This window comes from Hemiscyllium ocellatum, chromosome 31 (genome assembly GCF_020745735.1).
Source record: "Hemiscyllium ocellatum isolate sHemOce1 chromosome 31, sHemOce1.pat.X.cur, whole genome shotgun sequence".
NCBI lineage: Eukaryota > Metazoa > Chordata > Chondrichthyes > Orectolobiformes > Hemiscylliidae > Hemiscyllium > Hemiscyllium ocellatum.
Window position 1 is genome coordinate 25,937,559 of NC_083431.1, and position 24,338 is coordinate 25,961,896.

At 41.7% G+C, this 24,338-nt stretch overlaps 1 protein-coding gene and 1 long non-coding RNA gene across 3 annotated transcripts in view; one reads left to right on the top strand and one right to left on the bottom strand.

Annotated features, from left to right (window-relative positions):
• LOC132830374 (uncharacterized) lies at nt 1-3,351 on the bottom strand. The gene is made up of 3 exons (XR_009646363.1): nt 3,198-3,351; nt 1,936-2,062; nt 1-213 (listed from the first exon to the last, which is right to left on the bottom strand). It is a non-coding gene; the product is annotated as an uncharacterized LOC132830374 (long non-coding RNA).
• Nucleotides 2,825-24,338, top strand: part of LOC132830373 (protein PIMREG-like) — a 26,122-nt gene continuing 4,608 nt past the window's right edge. For both annotated transcript variants that reach the window (XM_060848029.1, XM_060848030.1), the window contains exons 1-3: nt 2,825-3,178; nt 8,343-8,635; nt 12,412-12,507. In XM_060848029.1, coding sequence (XP_060704012.1) covers nt 2,921-3,178; nt 8,343-8,635; nt 12,412-12,507 — 647 coding nt within the window. In that variant the 5' untranslated portion in view covers nt 2,825-2,920. The remainder of the gene's footprint in view (nt 3,179-8,342; nt 8,636-12,411; nt 12,508-24,338) is intronic.

Sequence of the window (24,338 nt, forward strand, 5' to 3'; positions counted from 1 at the left end):
TAACTGGAGATTTTTTGTTATAGGGCTGGATGATAACTGTGGCTAAATAATTAGTAGGGGGTGTTACAAATCCATCCATTTAGCAGTCTCTTGTGTTTCACTCTTATCAATTTTGCCACTAGATCATGTCTCCATTCACCTTCTCTCTGTGCCCTCTCCCTGAACACAAATCTTCCTTTTGTTTCTTCCCTATCTCAGCAGCTCTGACAGCATCTGTGGAGAGAAACATAATTAACATTTTCAAATCCAGTGACCCTTCATCAGACCTGCTGAATGTCTGTAGTAGTTTATGATTTTGTTTGTTGCAGATCTTTAGCACCTGCTGCCCTTTGTTTTATTTTCTGCTATCTCTGTGTATGCAGGGACATGATAAGCAACAGGGAGGCATTTAGCTGTCTAGGGTTTTACAGTAGAGCTGGCAGTAGTGTCAATGTTGGAAATGACCACATCCTAGAATGCAACATTCTCTGAGGCAAAAAGTTGTTTAAGATTTGACATGGGCCAGGGAATGCAGAATGTGATAATTTCTACAGGGCCAGTCGGGTTGTTGTGGTTTAGTCACAATCCAAGGTGTGAACACCGTTGAGTTCCCAGCTCCTGTAAGCATGTGATGTTCTGGCAGCAGCATTGGCGGGGAAGGTCTGGACAAGTGAACAGTGAGCCCGAGTGGCTAAGGAATTATTTCATGTATGCTAGGAATTTTGGAGGTCATGTTCTTCACAATGGATGGTGCAATAGAAAGCCGCATACTTGTAAGGCTAGATTTGCAGTTTTAGAAGATGACAGGCAGTCAAAGGCATCTTGCCAGCTGCCCAGTAAGATCCTTGTCTCCAATTCCTGAATGCAGGTGGAAAATGCAACTAGTTGCTCCTGACATCAGTATACATATTGTTAACTTTTCAGTGATACTCTCAGATATGGGTGGCACTGTTGCCTCGCTGCACTGGGGAGGTTCAATTCCAGGCGCAGGTGACTGTCCATGTGGAGTGTGCACTTTCCCCTTGTTTCTGCTGGATGTACTAGTTTCCTCACACAGTCCAATGTGAGTTAGCCCTGGTACATGCAGGGTTATGGGAATAAGGAGGGGGCCTGGGTCTGGGCAGAATTTCTCTTCAGAGGTTTGACACAGACATAATGAGCCAAATGTCCTCTTTCCACATTGTAGGGGTTCTACTTCTTGTCCCAGTCCACATCGTTAGGCCCTGTAAGATTTCACCCAATAGTTCCAAATTGTGTTGCCTATTAGATTAGATTCCCTACAGTATGGAAACAGACCCTGCAGCTCAACAAGTCCACACCAACCCACCGAAGAGTAACCCATCCAGACACACACCCCTACCCTACATTTACCCCTGACACACTATGGGCAATTTAGCATGGCTAATTCATCTAACCTGCACACCTTGGATTCTATGACGCTAAGATCGTTCGTGGTGTAGAGACGTTTAACCATATAAATGTCCTGTTAATCTATTTTCATCAAAGTATAAAATCATGAGGGACATGGATAAGGTAAATAGACAAGGTATTTTCTTTGGGGTTAGAGAGTTTAGAACTAGAGGGTACAGATTTAAAATGAGAGGGGAAGATTTAAAAAGGACATAAGAGGCAACTTTTTCATGCAAAGCATGGTGCATGTCAGAGCAAGTAGTGGAGGCTGGTGCAATTATAACAAATTTAAAAGGCTTCTAGATGGATTCATGAATAGGAAGGGTTTAGAGGGATATGGGCCAGGTGCAGGAAAATGGGACTAGATTAATTTAGGATATCTGGTCGGCATGAACGAGTTTGACCAAAGGGTCTGTTTCAGCACTTTACCTCTCTAAGACTGTATTAAGAGCACATGATTCATTTCGGAAAACAGTATGCAAATCCTCCCCACCTCAATCCAAGGAGAACAAACAAAATATCGACCCTCTGTTTAAAATCATATACCGTCATTTGGAAATGACTCTCCCTATCTGCTCCACATCGCATCATGTTGAAAATTCAGTGTTCTGCATAATCTGTGAATCGAAGTCTTGGTACTGGAGTAAAACGAAGAATTGTGGATGCTGGCGATCTGAAACAAACAAAAACAGAAAAAGCTGGAGAAACTCAGCAGGTTTGGCAGCATCTGTGCTGATAGAAAACAGAGTTAACGTTTCAAGCCCAGTGATCCCTTTTTTAGATTAGATTAGATTACTTACAGTGTGGAAACAGGCCCTTCGGCCCAACAAGTCCACACCGACCCGCCGAAGCGCAACCCACCCATACCCCTTACCTAACACTACGGGCAATTTAGCATGGCCAATTCACCTGACCCGCACATCTTTGGACTGTGGGAGGAAACCGGAGCACCGGGAGGAAACCCACGCAGACACGGGGAGAATGTGCAAACTCCACACAGTCAGTCGCCTGAGTCGGGAATTGAACCCGGGTCTCAGGCGCTGTGAGGCAGCAGTGCTAACCACTGTGCCACTATGCCGCCCATCCCTCTTCAGAAATTGATAATGGAAACGTTTTGCCTTCCCGCAGGATTTAATGCACAGATTTTAAATGTGTACCAATGCTTTTCTTAAATTAGGAACTGTGGCAGCAGCCCATTTCTCATGGAATCGGCAGAGGGCGCTGAGATGTCAAGAATGAAAGGGTGATTTCCATCAGCTCCAGGAGAGAAATGCACATCCTGCTTGTGACTTGCTCAGATGCTTTGCTGTTGAGAGACAAAGGCTTGGGAACAGTGGCCAGAGCCCGAGGAGCCCCGCCCAGTGACGCAACCGGCAGCCAATCAGCGCCGGGCTCACCACGTCAGTTTGTCACTCTCACCAATCAGATCGCGGGAATTCCACTCCGCTACAAAGTTGCGCCAAATTCAAAAACAAGAAAGGGACACGCAGAGAGAGAGAGAAGACGTTCACTCCCAGTCTCGGAGATCACAATGACAACCTGGAGAAAACAGCACCAGATCCTGCAGGAAGAAGGCGATAGCCCGCCAGCCGATCTGTTCAGGGAGATGTCCTCGTCCAGCTCCCTTAACACTATCCGCATGTCCTTGAGGAAGAGGCTGCCGTTGGGACAAATGGACTTTAACATCGACCACACCCCGAGCTGGGAGAGTCTAGAGCTCAGCAAGAAACCTAACGCTTTACAAAGTATAGGTCGGACTGCGAGGAACACATGGGGCAACGTCTCTCAGGTAACTTGTCTTTACTTACGCTTGACACCACGGAGAGTAGCGACGGCGTTATTCCATTGAAAATAGCAAGGTTTTCGAAAACTGACATTTCTTAAGAAAAATATGGACTTCAGAATTTTTTTTTAGTAGAAGAGTGTAGAAGTTGTTCGGAAACCATTGGTGTTGCAGTACGGTTATTCAGGTGGCAAAAAAATCCGAGATAAGGTACTTGTGCCTGACCGTGGTAGACTGTAGTATAACTGTTCGGTAAATGTGCACGATTGGTTCAACTGGAATGAGCTGATGTGGCAATTGGCTGCATTCCTTACATTGCAGATAGTGTTGATTCTGCTCACTTCACCATAATGTCCTGATCAATATTTATTTCCATCGCTTAAATAAATGATGTGATTTTTTTTTACTTTATTGCGGAATCCCTGCAATCCTGGGTTCATCCAGAACTCTCTAGGCCCATGTCTTAACTTAGATCAAGTCCTGTTGTTGACCTACACAGACTCCCAGTTAAGCAGCTGCTGGATTAAAAGTTCTCATCCTAGTTTTGTTTTCAAATCCTTTCACGGTCTAGTTTCCCCTTACTACTCTAATCTCCTCAGCCCCACAACCCTCTAAGATATCTGCACTGTGCTAATTCTGGCATCTTGACTGTCCACTGTTGGTGGCTGTGCCTGAACTTTTCTGCCTTTCTACACCTTTTTTCCTCAAAATATCTTAAAACCTACATCTTTGATTTTTTTTCCCCATTTACTTTAATATGTAGATCAGTGTTAGCTTTAGGAACTTGCTGTTTGCAAACTGCTTCCTTGATTTCCTACAGCTCAAAATGATACTTCACTGCTTCTGAGGTGCTTTCAGACTTGCTGAGATTGTAAAAATTGTTACGAAACTGAGTTATTTATTACTTCTCAGGAACTGAAAATGAGCTTGTGATGCCTTCATGAACTCAAGCCACTTTAGGTGTGATGAGAGTGGCTGTATAATGGGTTCTCTTATAATCATTAGGGTAGCTGTAGTTTGTTTGTGAGCAAGCATGTGATTTTAAGTTGACATGATACAAGGATCATGAGACAGAGTACATAAGAGTTCCCACAAGATCAGGAAACTTTAAATCTGAAAAAGGATGAATCTGCTGACAGGTTTAGCAGCAAAAATATCAGTAGATATTTTGTGCTCACTGGTACAGAATGAAGTAAAAGGGAATCACCATGAAATATATTGTTCCAAGCATGGAAGAGTAAGTTCAGAAAGTGCCAGAACTTTGAAGTGAGATAATGTACAGTGGGAACAGTTAATTACTCAGATTTCTGCCCAGCCAGATTGTGATGATTTGAGGAGTGGAGATCACCTGAATCTCTGGAGGATAATATTAGGGGAACAGATTGCAAGATTAGGCTGTTTCTGGAGGAGAATCTGCAGAGAAGGCTTTTGGCTGTTTCAAATATTCTGTTGGGAGAGGCTGAGTGTAAGCAATAAGACTGAAGGTTAGTATCTGCTGAAGCCAACGTACTTGATCCCAATGTTAGGACATGGGAGCCAATACGACTGGTTGGCCGCTAGTTTGTTTCATTTCCACTTTGTTTTGAATTTGCCTGAATATGCAAATAATGATCTCTTAACAACCCAGTTTCTTTCATTTGTATATAAACCAACCATGGTAGAAAATGCTGAATGTTCAACTATGGTTGACATGGTGGTATTTCTGGACTGCTGGGATAAGATTTTGCTAGCAGGCCAGTCAGTTTAACTTCAGTACTGGGAAAATGTTGAGGTGATAATCTGGAATAACATTAACTGTCTTTTGGACAAATGTGGATTCATGCAGGTTTTTTTTAAAAAAGTCAGTTTTTGATTTATTCCCTTTTTTTGGTAAGAAATGAAAGAATTTCAAAGTTTTTTTTTGTTTGGAGATTATTTCTTGCTGAAATAGAAAGTCCAAAACAATATTTCTGGGAGGACTTTCATTCTTAGAATTCTTGCTGTAACAACTAGGTTATTTGGGAAAGGGAAGCTAGTTGGAAGATCAGATTTTGTTGTGCAGTGTCAAAACAGATGGGGATTTTGTTGAAGCTGTGTGAGAGAGGCAACTGAGAGCCACAAAACTTAAGTAAAACTATATACGCTATCCAAGCATACTGAAAAACTGGCTGTTTTTCATCAGGACTGAGCACATATTGTTCATAAGCTGTTAGATGAAGGTGTTGTGGACCAGTCTAAACCACCTCCAAATATATTAAGGAGATAGCCTAGACCCTAATTTTTTATTATTTTAAAGGCAAGTGCCAGGTGTTATGTTCCAGATGCAATTCACCTGGTCCACCTACCAGTCTTGTAGCAAGCCATACTTTATTCATACACTATAATTAAAATACATCAAAAGAAGAAGAAATTGGAATGTCTTAACTCTGTTGGAAAACTTAGAATAATGGAATATTTTACTACTCGATATTAACTGTTTCGATACATTAAAATCCCATATACACACTCTCGGCAGAGGCAAAGTCAATAAAGTAGATTGTCTCATGTGCAATCTAGCAGCCTATGAGGAAAAACAGGCAGAGAGGGAGAGAGGTACTGCAGCTTTCACATACAGCTTCAGAACCCCCAGCAACAACAGCTACTGAAAGCAAAAGCCATAAATCCCTAGTTGTGTGGGAGCTTGACCTCACCCATTCAGGCTGCTTCTATTGTTCCAATATTTTAAAGAAGCCCAAGGCCTCCTAAGCTATTTATTTTATTGGATCCAACAGACAGCTTGTCACAACCTCTCTTTAAAGATTGAGGACAAAATATACCTCTTAAAGCCATAGTATCATCTCAAATGGGATTCTGGAGAGCTACATCATCAAGGTTATGATGAGTTAAGTGAAAGAGGCTCCACAGAAGTGTCTTGTTGGTGATAATCACATCTGTGGATCTTGGATGGAGATATCAGAGGCCACTTGAAAATTAAATACTGCATGACAACTAGTGCCTGATGTGGATAGTGCTGTGAGAGATATAAAGACTGCATGTGATGTCATATAAATGATTGCTACCTGAGAGCTCCTAAGGTTTATCTTGTTTGTATCAATTATTTAAAGTATTCATAGTTTCTATTGAATCCAGATTGCTTGTTACTTCACGTTTTGGTTTGATTTGTAGCAGAAACCTAAGTTTTCAAAAGTGAAACGGTTTCTTCTGTTGCGATTATGTGGAAAGTTTGATTCTTTCATGTTATTAGATTACAGTGTGGAAACAGGCCCTTCGGCCCAACAAGTCCACACCGACCCGCCGAAGCGCAACCCACCCATACCCCTACATATTACCCCTTACCTAACACTACGGGCAATTTAGCATGGCCAATTCACCTGACCCACACATCTTTGGACTGTGGGAGGAAACCGGAGCACCCGGAGGAAACCCACGCAGACACGGGGAGAACGTGCAAACTCCACACAGTCAGTCGCCTGAGTCGGGAATTGAACCCGGGTCTACAGGCGCTGTGAGGCAGCAGTGCTAACCACTGTGCCACCGTGCCGCCCACTGGCGTTATGATCCTCATGAAGACCAATAGTATGAATCAAGGACTGATGAGGGTAATGGAGTTGAGTGTTGTGTACATGCACTTCCACAAAACCAGTTTCTGAGCAACATTGAAGCCTGTGGAATAAAAGGGACAGTGGGAGTGCAGATTTGAAATTAGCTAAATGACAGAAAGCAATCTAATCATGTATGGTTGTGCTTTGGATCACAGAAAGATATATAGTAATGTTCAAATTCACAAATAGGGTTGTTAAATTTCTTGATCTGTATTTCTGGCCTAGACTTGGGGACACAGCTCACAATTTTATATCTGCTGATGTCAGCAACTCAGAAGTCTTGTGAACCTAAGCTCAGTAACGATAGACTTTTTAAGGGGTTTTTGACTGCTGGAATAGGTGAATGTTAATGTTCAAGAGTGCCAGGTGACAAATTTTAATAAGGTCCCAATAATGGATATTCGAAGTATAGGCATTGACTGCAAAAGCAAGGAACCTGCTCAAAGCTTTTATGAAACTGCAGTTTAGCCTTGGCTGAAACACTATCTCCAATTATGGCACTACCCTTTCTTCCAGAGGAACGTAAAGGCTTAAGGGATTACAAGAATGTTTTCAAGGGTGACTGATTTAGCTTTTTTTTTGGAAATTTTGGGCGGCATGGTGGCACAGTGGTTAGCACTGCTGCCTCACAGCGCCTGAGACCTGGGTTCAATTCCTGCCTCGGGTGACTGACTGTGTGGAGTTTGCACTTTCTCCCCGTGTCTGCGTGGGTTTCCTCCCGGTGCTCCGGTTTCCTCCCACAGTCCAAAGATGTGCGGGTCAGGTGAATTGGACATGCTGAATTGCCCGTAGTGTTAGGTAAGGGGTAAATGTATGGGTGGGTTGCGCTTCGGCGGGTCGGTGTGGACTTGTTGGGCCGAGAGGCCTGTTTCCACACTGTAAGTCTAATCTAATCTAATCTAAAGAACAGGAATATAAAATAAAAGACACATATTTTTGTGCAGAAACAGAGAGACCCAAGGACATATGCACACAGATCATTGAGGGGAACAGAGCAGATTGAGAAACTGATTGAAAAGCATACCCGATTCTGGATATTCGAAGTATAGGCATTGACTGCAAAAGCAAGGAACCTGCTCAAAGCTTTTATGAAACTGCAGTTTAGCCTTGGCTGAAACACTATCTCCAATTATGGCACTACCCTTTCTTCCAGAGGAACGTAAAGGCTTAAGGGATTACAAGAATGTTTTCAAGGGTGACTGATTTAGCTTTTTTTTTTGGAAATTTTGGAGAGAGTGGCTGTTCCTCCTTTTGAGAAGAGAAAATTTGAAAGGAGATTTGATGCCTTCAAATATGCGAGGAATCTAGACGGAGAAAAATTGTTCCTGTTGGCAGAAGGCACAAGAACCAGATGATTCTGATTTTAGTGATTGAGCAAAGCAGCCAAGGCAACATTATTTCACGTTAAGTGATCTCAAACATGAATGAGTGTAAGAGAGGGAGATTCAATCTTGGGTTTCACAAAGAAAGGTTTTCATGAGAAGAATTCCACTGCTATTGAGGAAATGTATTGGCCTCCTACACTAATGATTTTTTTTCTTCTCTTCCACCCACCCACCGCTTCCCCCCACCCCCCCATCCCCCAATAGAAACTCCAGAAAAAACGGCAAAGTCGCAGTGAGTCCTTGGTCATCACTCCTTCAAAGTCTCAAACACCTCAAAGATGCAGCAGGGTATCGGCATCAAAGAAAGGCACTCCATCAAAGTCCCATTCGAGCAGGAAGGGAAGAACCAGCGCCACACCATCCAGTGTGAATCACACTCCCAAGTGGAGGGAAGTTGCTCGGTTGCTCGACCAGGACGGGCTGCCTCTAAGGAGATCAGTCAGGTCTGCTGCATTGAAGAGCCCCTATGCCTCACCCACTGGAATTAGTAGGAGGAGGTACAGAAACTGAGCAAAAATCTTCATCATATTTTTCCCAGGGCCAAATGTGTAATGAACTAACAACAGGGGGAGATGTGCTGAAGTGGCTTTTCAATGCCAGTTTGCTTATATCAGTTTGCTTATACAGTCAGAGATATACAGCATGGAAACAGACCCTTCCGTCCAACTCATCCATGCTGAGCAGATATCTTAAATTAATCTAGTCCCATTTGTCAGCCTTCGGTCCATAGCCTTCTAACCACTTTTTTTTTTAAGATTAGATTCCCTACAGTGTGGAACCAGGCCCTTCAGCCCAGCTGGTCCACACCGACCCACACCGACCGACCCACAGACCCATTTCCCTAATGCACCTAACACTATGGGCAATTTAGCATGGCCAATTCACCTGACCTGCACATATTTGGACTGTGGGAGGAAACCTACGCAGACACTGGGAGAATGTGCGATCTCCGTATAGGCAGTTGCCTGAGGCTGGAATCGAACATGGTGCAGTGAGGCAGCAGTGCTAACCACTGAGCCACCATGCACTTCTCATGCATATACCCATCCATATGCCTTTTAAATGTTGTAATTGTATCTGCCTCCACCATTTCCTCTGGCAGCTCATTGCATATATGGACCACTATCTACGTGAAATATTATAATAGCCACAACGTTGCAAAGTTAAAAATCGCACAACGCCAGGTTATAGTCCAACAGGTTTATTTGGAAGCACTAGCTTTCGGAGTGACGTCCTGAAAGCCATTGCTTCCAAATAAACCTGTTGGACTATAACCTGTTGCGAGATTTCTAACTTTCTCCACCCCAGTTCAACACTAGCACCTCTGGGTCATTGCAAAGTTAAACATTGCAAAAGCTTTGACATCAAAACTCTAAGGATAAAAGCTAATATTTCTACCAGTACCAGAGCCCCCCTTTTTTTTTTTAAAACAAAAATCAAAGCATTTAATGCTCTTTAAGTCACCTGCCAAGATATCAAGATTTTAAGTTTGGATGTTGCTTTTAACTTCACAGTCACATGACAATTATTCGATTCAGCCCCGCAGACTCTTTCACGGGATAAAGGACGGGATAAGTAAAGCTCAAAAGTGATTTATAGAAATTTTTAAATTCTCTCAACAGGATCTTACAAGGATTATTTAGTTAGAGCAAATGGAAGTTTATTTTTCTTCCTGATCCCTGTTTGGCTTGTACTGTTCGTGTCTATAGCCTGAAACTGTTTTCTCATTAGATAGTTTATCATGAGTTATCCACAGACCGAGCCCAAGTGATTCTCACGATCTGCAAATGTCATGGGATGTATATTATGTAATCCGCAAACAAAACCATCCTTCTTACGTTTTTCATTCAATGGCAATTGGTTAGGTAAGGAGGAGCTGGCATTTGTTGTACAATCCATTCAAAGTCATTGGCTGGTACAGATGAGGTATGGATCCTGTTGAGAGAATTTAAATTTGTATGTGCCTTTTACTTATTATGGTTAACTGGAGGAAGTATTCGATTAGTTTTAAAGTCCACATTTCAAGATTCAAGATTGTGGGCAGCACGGTGACACAGTGGTTAGCACTGCTGCCTCACAGCGCCAGAGACCCGGGTTCACTTCCCACCTCAGGCGACTGAATGTGTGGAGTTTGCACGTTCTCCCTGTGTCTGCGTGGGTTTCCTCCGGGTGCTCCGGTTTCCTCCCACAGTCAGGTGAATTGGGCATTCTAAATTGCCCGTAGTGTTTAGGTAAGGGGTAAATATATGGGTAGGTTACGCTTCGGCGGTCGGTGTGGAGTTGTTGGGCCGAAGGGCTGTTTCCATACTGTAAGTAATCTAATCTAATTCTTAGATGAAGTGAGTTTGATAGATCTGAAGGAATTGTTTTTTTTTTAAAACCCATGAAACCCAAATCCAATTTGGTCAAAGGATAAATTTATTAAGTGTTTCTCATGCAGGAGGCTAAATCAGTTGAAAATGGGACTGCTTTATAATGAATCTTGTGGTAATGGTGGTGTCAGTTAAACTGGAATTAAGCTCCCTCCATGCAGTTTAGAGGAGTAGGCAGTCTATATTAAGAGGAGGAGTCAATTTTATTTGCAGACAGACAAGATTAAATTGTGCACTTATTGGATATGGGTAGGATTATTTTTCTTCTATTTGAGTGACCGAAGAGCAGTTTATTGTTAATTTTAGTGTTCTTGATAATTTGGGTGAGTTGCCATGCAAGTTGGGCTACTAGTATTTATTTCCTAACAACCTTCCTGGAGCTGAACATCCACCACAATGCTTCCATGTTGTGAAGACTTGCACTCCTGAAGAAAATTACATCTATTTGACTCCATTCTGGCCCCAATCCTGACACAACCAACTGCAGAGATGAGCACGGAATGTGGTTCAGCAATCTCCTCTGTGGCTGTGCTGTGATCTGTGTTTATATACCTGGAGTTACCTATGTGGTCTTAGTGCTCAACCATGGAACTAATGAGCTGTGACTGGGAGAGCCTTTGGCTGACAGTCTTGTAGCTGCTCAGTGTTTTGAGTTTGCACTGATAAACCGAGGGGCTGCAATCCGATTGACAAAAATCCTCCACTTATCATTCCTCATGAAGATTGGGATGAGAGCATACATTGAGAATTAGCATTTCAAAACTGCTGGAATTCAGGAATTCTTGCTTATCTATTAGTAAATGCTTAAAAAAAAACACCAACCCTGTCATTGTTGATAATTTCCCAATCATATGTCCATCAGAAATGCCAGTTGAAGTGTTGATTACTAATTTCTAGGGTGGGGAGGGAAATGCTTTGGATCATGAAAGCTACTCTCATCTTCTAATTAAAACCAAAAGAAGTGTCGATGCTGGAAATTGGGAACAAAAACTGGAATTGCTGGAAAATCTCTGCTGGTCTGGCAGCATCTGTAGAGAGAAATCAGAGTTAATGTTTCAGGTCAGGTGACCCTTCCTCAGAATTCAACTTCTCATCATCTTCTGAGTATCTGATTTAAGGCAACATTGGAATGTCCCAGTGCCAGCCAGCAAAATAAAATTAATTTAACAGAAATATCTGTTATATATTTGAAGAAAGCACACCACCTATAAACACCTCAGTTCTGGATAAAACCAAGGAAGCTCAATACCGTAAATGAGAATATTTTCTACGTTTAGAACATCCTTTTGTCTCCAGAAGGAAAGTGGAGGTAGCATCCAGTGATTAAAGCAAATTACCATGTCTCATTAAGTACTGTGGGTGGCCACTTTGGCCTGGTCAGGAGCAGTCCCATCTGCAGATCACCTGACTTAGCCTTCTACTTTGGCGTCACCAAAGATCAGGTGACTAGGGCTCCAGTACAATTAGGAATTGAGGATTTACTGGTGCTTTAGCCAATATTTGAAACTAGTGAGAAGAAAGTTGAGTGTCTGTGCTGTTCTGGTGGTTATTATAAAAGACTAATTTATTTGTTGGTTTAACCAGAATAGTCCCATTGCAGCCCTTTTCCTTGTAAAATGACTTGTAAAAGCTATAATCACAAAAGATGGGAATCTCCTAAAGTGTGCTTTTATTTTCTGATGACCAGGGACTTTACAAAATATCCAGGAAAATTACAATGTTGCTCCAAATTATTTCAGATTAACAATTGTCTGTTGAAAGGATTTTGCAAACCCAATTTACTTGTACTAGAATCAGCGCCTATCTAATGTTGAAGGTTGAGAGTCCTGATTGTAATGGCTCCAAGTCAGGAACTACAATTGTATAAAATACTCCAAGTACTCATTTGTGTTTGTTAACAGGCAGTTCGATTGTGATCTGGAATCAGTGTCTTTTGGAATTAGACGACTAAAGCGTTTGTCCCAGGTGTTTGATGAAGCCATCACCAAGGAGGAAAGGTATTGTATAGTTAACGTCAATCTTTGTTTCAGTCCCCAGTGGGAGTCCAGAGACCCAGGTAATGTTCTGGTTCCTGGGTTTAAATTTGGGTTATTAGGAACAGTAGGTGTGTGTCTACATTATACATTTAGAAATTGACTTCGCCTGTATGAGTGGGCTAATGCATTTACTGAAGTACAATATCTCCGATTCAGTAGCTGTGTTGAGTCTACAGCAAGGTGACTGAGAACGTGAGGTGGGAGTGAACAGGCAGACCTGTGCCTTTTTTTTTGTTGTTGTTTCCTCTGCAGGACAGATTTAAACTGCTAACAAAGTGGGACAAATCCTGCATTTGCTTTCCTTTGTTACTACTGATCCTAGATGACAGTCTGTAGTTCATATTCTGGAGAGGGCACCCGTACCTGCAACATGGTTAGCATTACGCAAGGGATTTCCTCCTTTGTGGAAACCTTTCCTAGTTCTAGTGTATTCATGTTGTCAAAAGAGCCAATTTAACCAGGCTGCCTTGGGTTGAGAGATGTGAATAATTACTAAAATGCAAGGAAAAATAAAAGTGTGTGTGTGGTTGCATTGAAATTGAGAAGTGAGGGAAACACACAACAGTTTGTAAGAAGATATACAGAGGAACCTCAATTATCTGAAGGACACGAGCAGAGCGTATTACGTTTGGATAATTGAATGCGGATAACATAGTTAGCCAAGCCTTGAGACCTTGCAATCCAGATCCAATAATCTGAAATTCAGTTAATCAAATGCTCGATAATCGAGCTTCCTCTCTATACGAGTCAGTCATTGGTTTGTCTATGAGGATGGTGAAAGGATACAGCAGTTTGATTAGTTGGTTGCAGTGGCATAAACCCCAGTGTTGAGCAGTTTCTCTGAATATTCTTGTTTCCTCACGTTAGCCAAAGGGAGTTGCCTTGTTTCCCTTTTGAATGGTGGCTTTGCTGACTCTAGACTTGCTTCCAGCAATCAGTGAGAGGGAACAACTTTTCTTTTACCCTGCAATTGCTGGGGTGTCCAGTGGATGTTCTTCAGCTACAACCTTCACAACTTGTGGCAGCCATTGGAACTAGAAGACCAGAGCAGCATGCTGAAACCTGTGGTTGCAATTGGGTTTCTGTTTAAACTCCTTGTTTTGGGTATTCCTGAAAGAGGAAAGCATAAACATGTCTTTCACCCAGAATTGCTTGCCTTTTCGGCAGTGTTTGTTCAGACTGGCAACTGTGAGCAACTATGTAAGTGTGTTCATTTGGGAATGGATTGAAACGCTATATGTTATCATCATAGACTTAAATTGGGGATGTCATACACCAAATGCAGTAGTTTGCAGGAAGGGTAAGTGATTTTGAGCTGGGCTTCAGTTGGATGGAGAGGGGTTGCTGCACAGTGTGGCAGGGTGGGTAAGTGGAAGGAGGAGAGGAATCGCTGGTGTGACAAGGAGAGGCCACAAAAGCTGCAGAATGGAGGATTAACAGGCAGGGCCCAGAACCCATGGAGAAGGGGAGGTAAGGATTGACCAAGGAGGGTCCTCTTCCCCCCTCAGTGTCTTTCTCCTTCTGCATTCCACCTCCCCCACTGGTCGTGAGCTCCCTCATCTCGCCACAGTATCTGTGCACACAGTGCACATGTACTGGTGTTAGTGAACACACCCCTCTTTTACCACACATCATGTGTGACAGATAACTGGAAGATCACTCAGTGCAGGATGTTTCTGATGAGATGGTAATCAGCTGCTGTTGTCTCTGTGACCCTGGGTTTTGTATTCTATCTCTTCTTTTGAAGAGCACCTGCCTGATGTTCCTCCTGGTGCAATATTCCCTACTGTCTCTGGGGATTGAGTATAAGCCACACAGGAAATTTCCAGACAGACACTAATTTAAAGGATCGGAATTTACACACTCTTTGACTCGAATGCACTTTTTAAAAAAAATTAACAAAAGCAAAATTTCTTACTTGACTTTAATATGTTTGTAAGTAATCTGGCATAATGATTCATTGGCATGACCCCTTTCTCCAATACTTCTAACTGAAGTTGGGCATGGAGATTACCCATAAGCAACATCTCCAACAACATCCTTCACTTTTTCATGTGTTTTGAAACGTGGTAGCTGAAGAGAGCTGGGTGGCATTCCATAATAGCCGTCAGCAATGACTTTTCTTTAATCTCAAAGTTACAAATCAATTGTACCATTAATCAAATTATTCCAGGCTGGGTTAAAGTTCAGTGTCATTTTGAAACATTGAAAAGCTGGAATAGTATTTACAGTGTATCTTATTCTATAGTTTATCCTTTGGTTAAAAACTGTCTTGGACATGATGTACAAATCCAATTGCACTCCATTCAAAAGCTTCATTCAGCAGTTGGTCTTTGATAAAATATCATAGTTTGAACAGAAATTTTGTACAACTCTACCGGGAGTATTTAATCATTTAGCATTGACCTTGGAATCAAGGAACCTTCTGTCTCTGTCATCCTTGCATTGGCTTATTGAACGAACAGTTTTTAAAAGAGAGGAAAACTTAGCTTAACGCAGCTTTATTCATGACCACTGAGTGTCTCAAAGTGCTTTGCAACCATTTCAACAGTTTAAAAATTGTAGTCATGATTGTACTGTAAGAATCATGGCAGCCAACTGGTGCTGTTGATTGAAAGAAGCTTTGGTCAACACATCATGGGTATTTCCATTGTTCTTCAAAGTAGTGCAACAAAATTTTTACTCTCCATCCAAGCAGCCATCCAGGGCCTAAGTTTAACATTTTATGTGAATGACGCCATCTCTGACAATGCAGCACTCCCTCAGTGGAGTTTCAGCCTTGACTTCTGTACTCCAGCCAAGGAAACGACTTGAACAGAAACCTTGCCTCTCAGAAGGTCATGCACAGCTGAGCTATAGCTGATATTTAATCTGGTTTTGTCCCACCATGGTCCTCCAATGTTTCCTTTTCAATATCCATCTATAGAATCTAATTTCAGGCAGTAAATGCTAGTTGATGCATTAAGCTGAGGTTCCCCATGGGAGATAAATTAGCAAGTTTAAATCTCATGGAATGTAGGGAGAAATAGCCATTTGGATACAGAACTGGCTCAAAAGGAGAAGACAGAGGGTGGTGGTAGAGGATTGTTTTTCAGACTGGAGGCCTGTGACCAGTGGAGTGCCATGAGGATTGGTGCTAGGTCAACTACTTTTCGACATTTATAAAAATGATTTGGATGAGCATAAGAGGTATAGTTAGTAAGTTTGCAAATGACACCAAAATTGGAGGTGTAGAGGACAGTGAAGAGGGTTACTCTTAGATTTCAACAGGATCTTGATCAGATGAGCCAATAGGCTGAGAAGTGGCAGATGGATTTTAATTTAGATAAATGCAAGGTGCTGCATTTTGGGAAAACAAATCTTAGCAGGACATGTACACTTAATGGTAAGGTCCTAGGGAGTGTTGCTGAAAAAAGAGATCTTGGAGTGCAGGTTCATGCTCCTTGAAAAGTGGAAACACCGGTAAATAGGATAGTGAAGTGGGCGTTTGGTATGCTTTCCTTTATTGGTAACTGTATTAAGTACAGGAGTTGGGAGATCATGTTGCAGCTGCACAGGACATTGGTTAGGCCACTTTTAGAATATTGTGTGCAGTTCTGATCTCCTTGCTATCAGAAGGATGTTGTGAAACTTGAAAGGATTCAGAAAAGATTTACAAGGATGTTGTGAGGGTTGGAGGATTTGAGGGTTGGATAGGCTGGGGCTGTTTTCTCTGGAGTGTAGGAGGCTGAGGGGCGACCTTATGGAGGTTTATAAAAAAAATCATGAGGGGCTTGGATAGGATACATAAAAGTTTTTTTTTTCTGGAATGGAAGAGTCCAGAACTAGATTGGGTTGGGCTATCTGGTCGGCATGGACAAGTTGGACCAAAGGCTCTGTTTCTGTGCTGTACATCTCTATGGCTCTATGAACTGAATCTTCCTCTGATTCTTTGCCAATTACCACATCTTCTTTGAACAAGTCTTTGATATAGCCACAGGATATGAATGTACAGAAGAAGGGCGCTTTACAGAACAGGGCAAACTCTGGTTCAAACACTCTTCAGCTCTTTTGTTGGTCAACTTTGTCAGGGATTATTTTCAATATTCCCCTCTGGTGATGTTAGTGACTATCTAGTTGCCTGTTCCTGATGGTCCTCAGTAATTTCTGGCTTGAAAGGTAGTCAAAAAATGAGATTTCAAAATTTGAGCATAAAAATAGCTTGAGACTTAAATACTTAAATAAGCAATCTATTCTAACTGAATATTTTTGACATTCAAATTTTCTCTCTGCATATACCTAGCCCCCACAACCTCCCCCTCCTCTCCTCCTGCTGCTGCACCTTGTCAGTTGGTCTTCCATTTGCATGAATGAAGAATATTTGTTTGTGAGAGGTTCTGGGGGGAGCAAGGATTACCTTTTGACCTGTAATTCCTCACTCATTCTAGTGGAAGAAAGAGGGTAATGCTGAATATAATGAGTGCATCATCTTCACCTGCCTTCAAATAGATTATTTTCACTATGATGTTGGTACTTTTGCCCAACTACAGTGATAAGATTCTCAATGCCTCTTTATTGCAGCAAGGCTTGGTACAATTGGGGTCAGTCCTGCCTCTGGTTCGGATGTTTGCGGTTTCAAGTGCCAGTCCAGGGACTTGGATTTCTAGGCGTTTACAATGCTGCATGAGTACTGCAATTATGGACAATGCCACTGTTGAGATGAGGCATTAAAGTGGGGCTCAATCTGCTCGCATGATTGGATATAAAAGATCCCATGGTGCTCTTTCAAAGACAGGTGGGGGGAGATGCTACCTCCTGTATTAGTCTTGACCAATATTTTTGCTTCAACAAGACAGGATAATCTGACTATTGCCTTCTTGTTTGTGGGAGCTCACCATGTATTCAGCAACATTTGCTACATGACAAAAGAAACTACTTTTCCAGATGTCATTCATTGGCTGAAAAGTTTTGGAGGTTGTGAAAGGTGACATATAGATGTAAATCGTCTTTACATTCAACCCAGTACACCAGTTCCTTTTGACTTGGTAGTAACTATTTCTAAGTGGATGAGTCAGCCTTGAAAGCCCCTATAGGGGCCTTGTAAAATGTTTTTGCATAAAACTGAAGTTTCATTTCCTGTCTCCTGACTGCAGTGATTTAATAAAATGAGAATTCTCTGTCATGGGGTTTCTGTTCTGCTTGCAAAATCAGGTTGCATTAGATTTGAAAAGAAAAATTGATTTGAAAGAATTGGATTTATTTTTGTTTGTTTACAGTCCTGCCTGTATCAGAAAATCTAATGATGCAGGGAGCGAGGGAAAAGAAATATGACATGACTTTCACCAGCCTCAGTTTTCAGATTCATGACCGTTTAACAAGAACTGGGAGAAGACTGTTATCTGATGTCCATCAGACTTCTTTTCCAATGAAAGGATTGCCCCATTCTAATAGAGGCATTGAATAAAGATATTTTGCCTTTCCACAACAAAGTGAGGTAGAGGCAAATGACAAGCATATCAGAGCAGGGTTCTGTGAAAACAGCGTAGAAGGACAGCAGTGAGATAACAGGAAAAAAAACTGTCTGAGAATGTGGCTGTTTTAATAAAAGTACACAATTCTTTGTTTTTTTTTAAGGAAAAAGCACAATTGCTTGTTCATTCAAAGTTGTTAATTCTATACTGCCAGAATTTTCCTCCATTTGTCTTCCTCTACTACGTCTTGTCTTGCCTCTGAATAATCGGTGAAGTTGTCTATGGAATGAACGATTGTAAATGCAGGCTGGGAGATTGTCTCCTGACTTACCAAGTTTGTTCAGATACCATCTTGTACTTGGTCCAATATAATTTGTCACTTTGGCTGAAATTTCATATTTATAAATCCAATGCAATTATGTGAACTTTCTCTGCAGGGGGTCCCTGTATTCCAAGATAGACAATAGGTGCCGGAGTAGGCCATTCAGCCCTTTGAGCCTGCACCGCCATTCAATATGATCATGGCTAATCATTCCTAATTAGTATCCTCTTCCTGCTTTATCTCCATAACCCTTGATTCCACTATCTTTGAGAGCTCAATCCAACTCTTTCTTAAATGAATCCAGAGACTGGGCCTCCACTGCCCTCTGGGGCAGAGCATTCCACACAGCCACCACTCTCTGGGTGAAGAAGTTTCTCTTCATCTCTGTCCTAAATGGTCTACCCTGTATTTTTAAGCTGTGTCCTCTGGTTCGGCACTCACCCAACAGCGGAAACATGTTTCCTGCTGTCAGTGTCCAATCCTTTCATAATCTTATGTCTCAATCAGATCCACTCTCAATCTTCTAAACTCGAGGGTTTACAAGCCTAGTCGCTTCAATCTTTCAGTGTAAGGTAATCCTGCCATTCCAGGAATTGACCTCGTGAACCTACGCTGCACTTCCTCAATAGCCAGAATGTCTTTCCTCAAATTTGGACACCAGAACTGCCCACAGTACTCCAGGTGTGGTCTCACCAGGGCCCTGTACAGCTGCAGAAGCACCCCTTTGCTTCTATATTCAATTCCTCTTGTCATGAAGGCCAGCATGCTATTAGCCTTCTTCACTACCTGCTGTACCTGCATGCTTGCCTTCATTGACTGGTGTACAAGAACACCCAGATCTCTCTGTACTGCCCCTTTACCTAAATTGATTCCATTGAGGTAGTAATCTGTCTTCCTGTTCTTGCCACCAAAGTGGATAACCATACATTTATCCACATTAAACTGCATCTGCCATGCATCTGCCCACTCACCTAACGTGTCCAGGTCACCCTGTATACTCCTAACATCCTCATCACATTTCACCTGCCACCCAGCTTTGTATCATCAGCAAATTTGCTAATGTTATTGCTGATACCATCTTCTATATCATTAACATATATTGTAAAAAGCTGCGGTCCCAGCACGGATCCCTGCGGTACACCACTGGTCACTGCCTGCCATTCCGAAATGGAGCCGTTTATCACTACCCTTTGTTTCCTATCAGCCAACCAATTTTCAATCCAATCTAGTACTTTGCCCCCAATACCATGCGCCCTAATTTTACTCACTAACCTCCTGTGTGGGACTTTATCAAAAGCTTTCTGAAAGTCCAGATACACTACATCTACTGGATCTCCCTCGTTCATCTTCAGAGTTACATCCTCAAAAAATTCAAGAAGATTAGTCAAGCATGATTTCCCCTTCATGAATCCATGCTGACTCTGACCTATCCTGTTACTACTATCCAGATGTGCCGTAATTTCATCCTTTATAATAGACTCCAGCATCTTTCCCACCACTGAGGTCAGACTCACTGGTCGATAATTTTCTGCTTTCTCTCTCCCACCTTTCTTAAAATGTGGTATAACATTAGCCACCCTCCAATCCTCAGGAACCGACCCCGAATCTATGGAACTCTGGAAAATAATCACCAACACATCCACGATTTCCCGAGCCACCTCCTTCGGTACCCTCGGATGTAGACCATCAGGCCCCAGAGACTTATCAACCTTCAGACCTAACAGTCTCTCCAACACCAAATCCTGGCAAATATAGATTCCCTTAAGTTCAGGTCCTTCAGCCACTGTTACCTCAGGGAGATTGCTTGTGTCTTCCCCAGTGAACACAGATCTGAAGTACCCATTTAATTCTTCTGCCATTTCTTTGTTCCCCGTAATATATTCCCCTGTTTCTGTATTCAAGGGCCCAATTTTAGTCCTAACCATTTTTTTGCCTTGCACATACTTAAAAAAGCTTTTACTATCCTCCTTTATATTATTGGCCAGTTTACCATCGTACCTCATTTTTCCTCTGCGTATTTCCTTCTTAGTAATCCTCTGTTGTCCTTTAAAAGCTTGCCAGTCCTCAGTTTTCCCACTTATCTTTGCTATGTTATACTTTTTCTCTTTTAACTTTATATATTTCTTAACTTCCCTCGTCAGCCACAGCCGTCCATGCCTCCTCTTGGGATCTTTCTTCCCTTTAGGAATGAACTGATCCTGCAACTTCTGCATTATACATAGAAATATCCGCCATTGTTCCTCCATGGTCATCCCTGCTAAGGTATTGCACCATTGAACTTTGGCCAGCTCCTCCCTCATTGCTCCATAGTTCCCTTTATTCAACAGAAGTACTGTCACTTCCGACTGTACCCTCTCCCTCTCAAATTGCAGATTTGATTCTCCCAGTCTACCTGCATGTTAAAATCCCCCATAACAACTGTAGTAACATCTTTGCGACAGGCCAATTTTAGCTTCTGATTCATCTTACATCCGACATCCAGACTACTGTTTGGGGGCCTGTAGATGACTCCCAACAGGGTCTTTTTACCCTTAGTATTTTGCAGCTCTATCCACACTGACTCTACATCCCCTGACTCTAGGTGCCCCCGCGCAAGGGACTGAATATCCTCCCTTACCAACAAGGCCACCCCACCCCCTCTGCCTGTCAGTCTGTCCTTACAATAGCAACAATTCAAGAAAGCAGCTTGGCATATTTAATTATTTAATTTCTAATGATTGGTAAAATACATTTTAATTGAATTTCAGTAAAACAGATTTGAACTCAATGATTTTTAATAATGGAATAAATCATGAGGCTTTCTGAAGAGTTACCGAGCAATGTATGCAACATGACCGATCTAATATTTAATATCACAATTAATTTACTGAATTAAATTGAAAACAAATAATGGAAAATGCATTTGAAGTTTACTGCTGACTGGCAACGTAATCTGTTGTAACCCATATGGAAATTAGGCTGTTAGCATTATCAACACAGGACCTCACTGGGAGCAGTAACAAAATGAGCCCATTTGACAAATGGAAGTGAGTATATATTACTCATAGAGATGTACAACATGGAAACAGACCCTTCGGTCCAAACCATCCATGCTGACCAGAAATCCTAACTTAATCTAGTTCCATTTGCCACTTGGTCCATATCCCTCTAAACCCTTTGGTTTCATGTAACCCTTCCAAATACCTTTTAAATGCTGCAATTGTACCAGCCACCTCCAATTCCTCTGGCAGCTTATTCCATATACGCTCTACCATCTGTGTGAAAAGGTTGCCCTTGGGTTCCTTTTATATCTTTCCACCCTCATCCTAAACCTATGCCCTCCAGTTCTGGACTCCGCTACCCAAGAGAAAAAAACCTTGTCTGGTTGTAAGTTTGCTCACGGAGCTGGAAGGTTTGTTTTCAGATGTTTCGTCACCATACTAGGTAACATCATCAGTGAGCCTCCGGTGAAGCATTGGTTTTTGTCTCACTTTCTATTTACATGTCCAATACAAGAAAGCATACCAAACACCTTCTTCACTATCCTATCTACCTGTGACTCTACTTTCAAGGAACTATGAACCTACACTCCAATGTCTCTTTGTTCAGCAACACTCCCCAGGACCTTAACATTAAGTGTATAAGTCCTGCTAAGTTGCCTTTCCAAAATGCAGCACCTTGCATTTATCTAAATTAAACTCCATCTGCCACTCCTCAGTCCATTGACCCATCTGATCAAGATCCCATTGTACTCTGAGATAACCTTCTTCACCGTACAATTTTAGTGTCATCTGCAAACATGTTAATTGTATCTCCTACATTCACATCCAAATCATTTACATTAATGATGAAAAGCAGGGGAGCCAGCACCTATCCTTGTGGCACACCATTGGTCACCTTTTGAGCCAATTTGTGATGAGCAAAGGGAAAAAAAGAACCAGTGAAGCACTTAACTGAAAAGATTCTGATCATTGGTTTAAAGTTTGTGCTACAAGAGGAGGCTTCCAATTCTAAAATTCCAGAAACAATGTTTGCAGACGTTACAGAGTGAATTATTTTCGGTTTGCTTTCAGTTGTACATGAGTGGGATGGGTATTCAACATGGTAGTTCAAATTGTGAGTCGTCTTTGTTTTACTCATTCATGTGATGGAGGCAACACCGGTTAGACCAGTATTTATTGTTCAGAGTGGGGTCTGGAAAAGCACAGCAGGTCAGGCAGCATCCAAGCAGCAGGAGAATCGATGCTTCAGGCATAAGCCCTGTTGAAGGGCGTATGTCCAAAATTTTGATTCTCCTGCTCCTCAAATGCTGCCTAACCTGCTGTGCTTTTCCAGTACCCCACTCTCGACTCTGATTTCCAGCATCTGCAGTCCTCACTTTCTCTAGACCAGTATTTATTGCCAATCTCTAATCATCTTGATGAAACTGGTGAGTTATCTTTCTAAACCACCTGGAATTCTTGGGTGTAAGAACATACATACAGTGCTGTTATGAAGGGAGTTCAAGGATTTTGACCCAATGAAGGAGAAGGTACAGTGACAGTATAGCCATTCTTTCACTGTTGCTGGGTCAATATTACTGGAAATCCCTCTTGCCAACCCTCTGGATGTACCTTCATACCAAAGACTGCAGTGGTTCAAGAAGGTTGCTCATCATCGTCGTCTCCACAGCAATCAGGGATGCGTAATCAATGCTGCTTTAGCCTGTGACACTTACATCTCACAAGTGAATAATAAAAGCTATTTTTCCAAGTCAGGATTGTGTATGGCTTGGAGGGGGACTTGAAATAGATTGTGGTGTTCCCATGGCAATGGCTGCCTTTGTCTTGAGTCAAGGTGGTGGATCTGAAAGTTATTGTTGGGGATGACTTGCTGAGTTACTGCAGTACATCTTGTATATGTTGCACGCTATTGTCATTGTGCAGGGATGATGAAGGGAGTAAATGTTGAAAGGTGGTAGATGTGGTGCCAATCAAGCTGGTTGTTTTATCACTGGTTGAGATCTTTCTGACTGTATTTTCCTCATTTGAATTAAGTATTGATTTATCACTGCTCGGTTTGAATTTCATGAATCCTGAATTGTGCTGCCACATGTGTAATGGGCAGCATTTTGTCAAAATTGACTATTGAAATTAAATAGGAACAATTTATTTTGTTAAAAATGCAAAACTTGGAAAATTCAAAATCTACCAAATACATTTACACTGTTGTATTGTGATGGTGTGATGAACTTTAAAAGAGTCAAACTGCTGCTTTTCTTATCTAGAAATAAGCAATGGTTAGACACAAATCTCTAGCAGGTTCTCGCAGACCGCCTAGGGCTAAATGCAGACACAGAATGCATTATCTCAAAATTCTTGGAAGCTCATTCTTGGAATGCTTTGAGGCACTTCCTCTGGGATTGGGTTGAACCCTTATGAAATGTTCAACTGAAATCTGTTTGAAGGAGTAGTTGGTTTAACTAACAGTCAACATATTTCTGGTTGTGTTGTCTACTGCATCTAACTGTGATAGTTTCAGCATTTTTGATTATGCATAAAAGTTCTATACATCTTTATATCTTTCGCATATCAACCTTTGACCTTGAAGTCATCATCAAATGATTATCTTCAGAGCTCCTGTGTTTGCGCTATATTCATCATACATTTGCCAGAGGTCTTTGTTCCAGATTTGGTTTCCTCTATATTCTCAGTTTGACCTGTCTTTTCAGTACTTTATAATTTACAACAGGAAATGGATTACTAAACCCTCCCATTGAAACAATTCAATTATCTTTTACGAATGACTTTAAGTTCCTGCTAGCACTTAATCTTTTTTTTAAATTGTCATTTGAGTCCCCCCCCTTCTATGGGTAAAATCCTGCCTGCATATGCCAGTAGAACATGTCATTTCTCCCTTTAATTTCTTGTTCATCATTGACTGATCTTAATCCTTAAAACTCGTGTGATTTATAGACAGTTCATACAGACTGTTATTATGTTCAGTAAATCCTAAATGTATTATGGTAAATGATCCCACTAAACATGTTACATATAGATTTA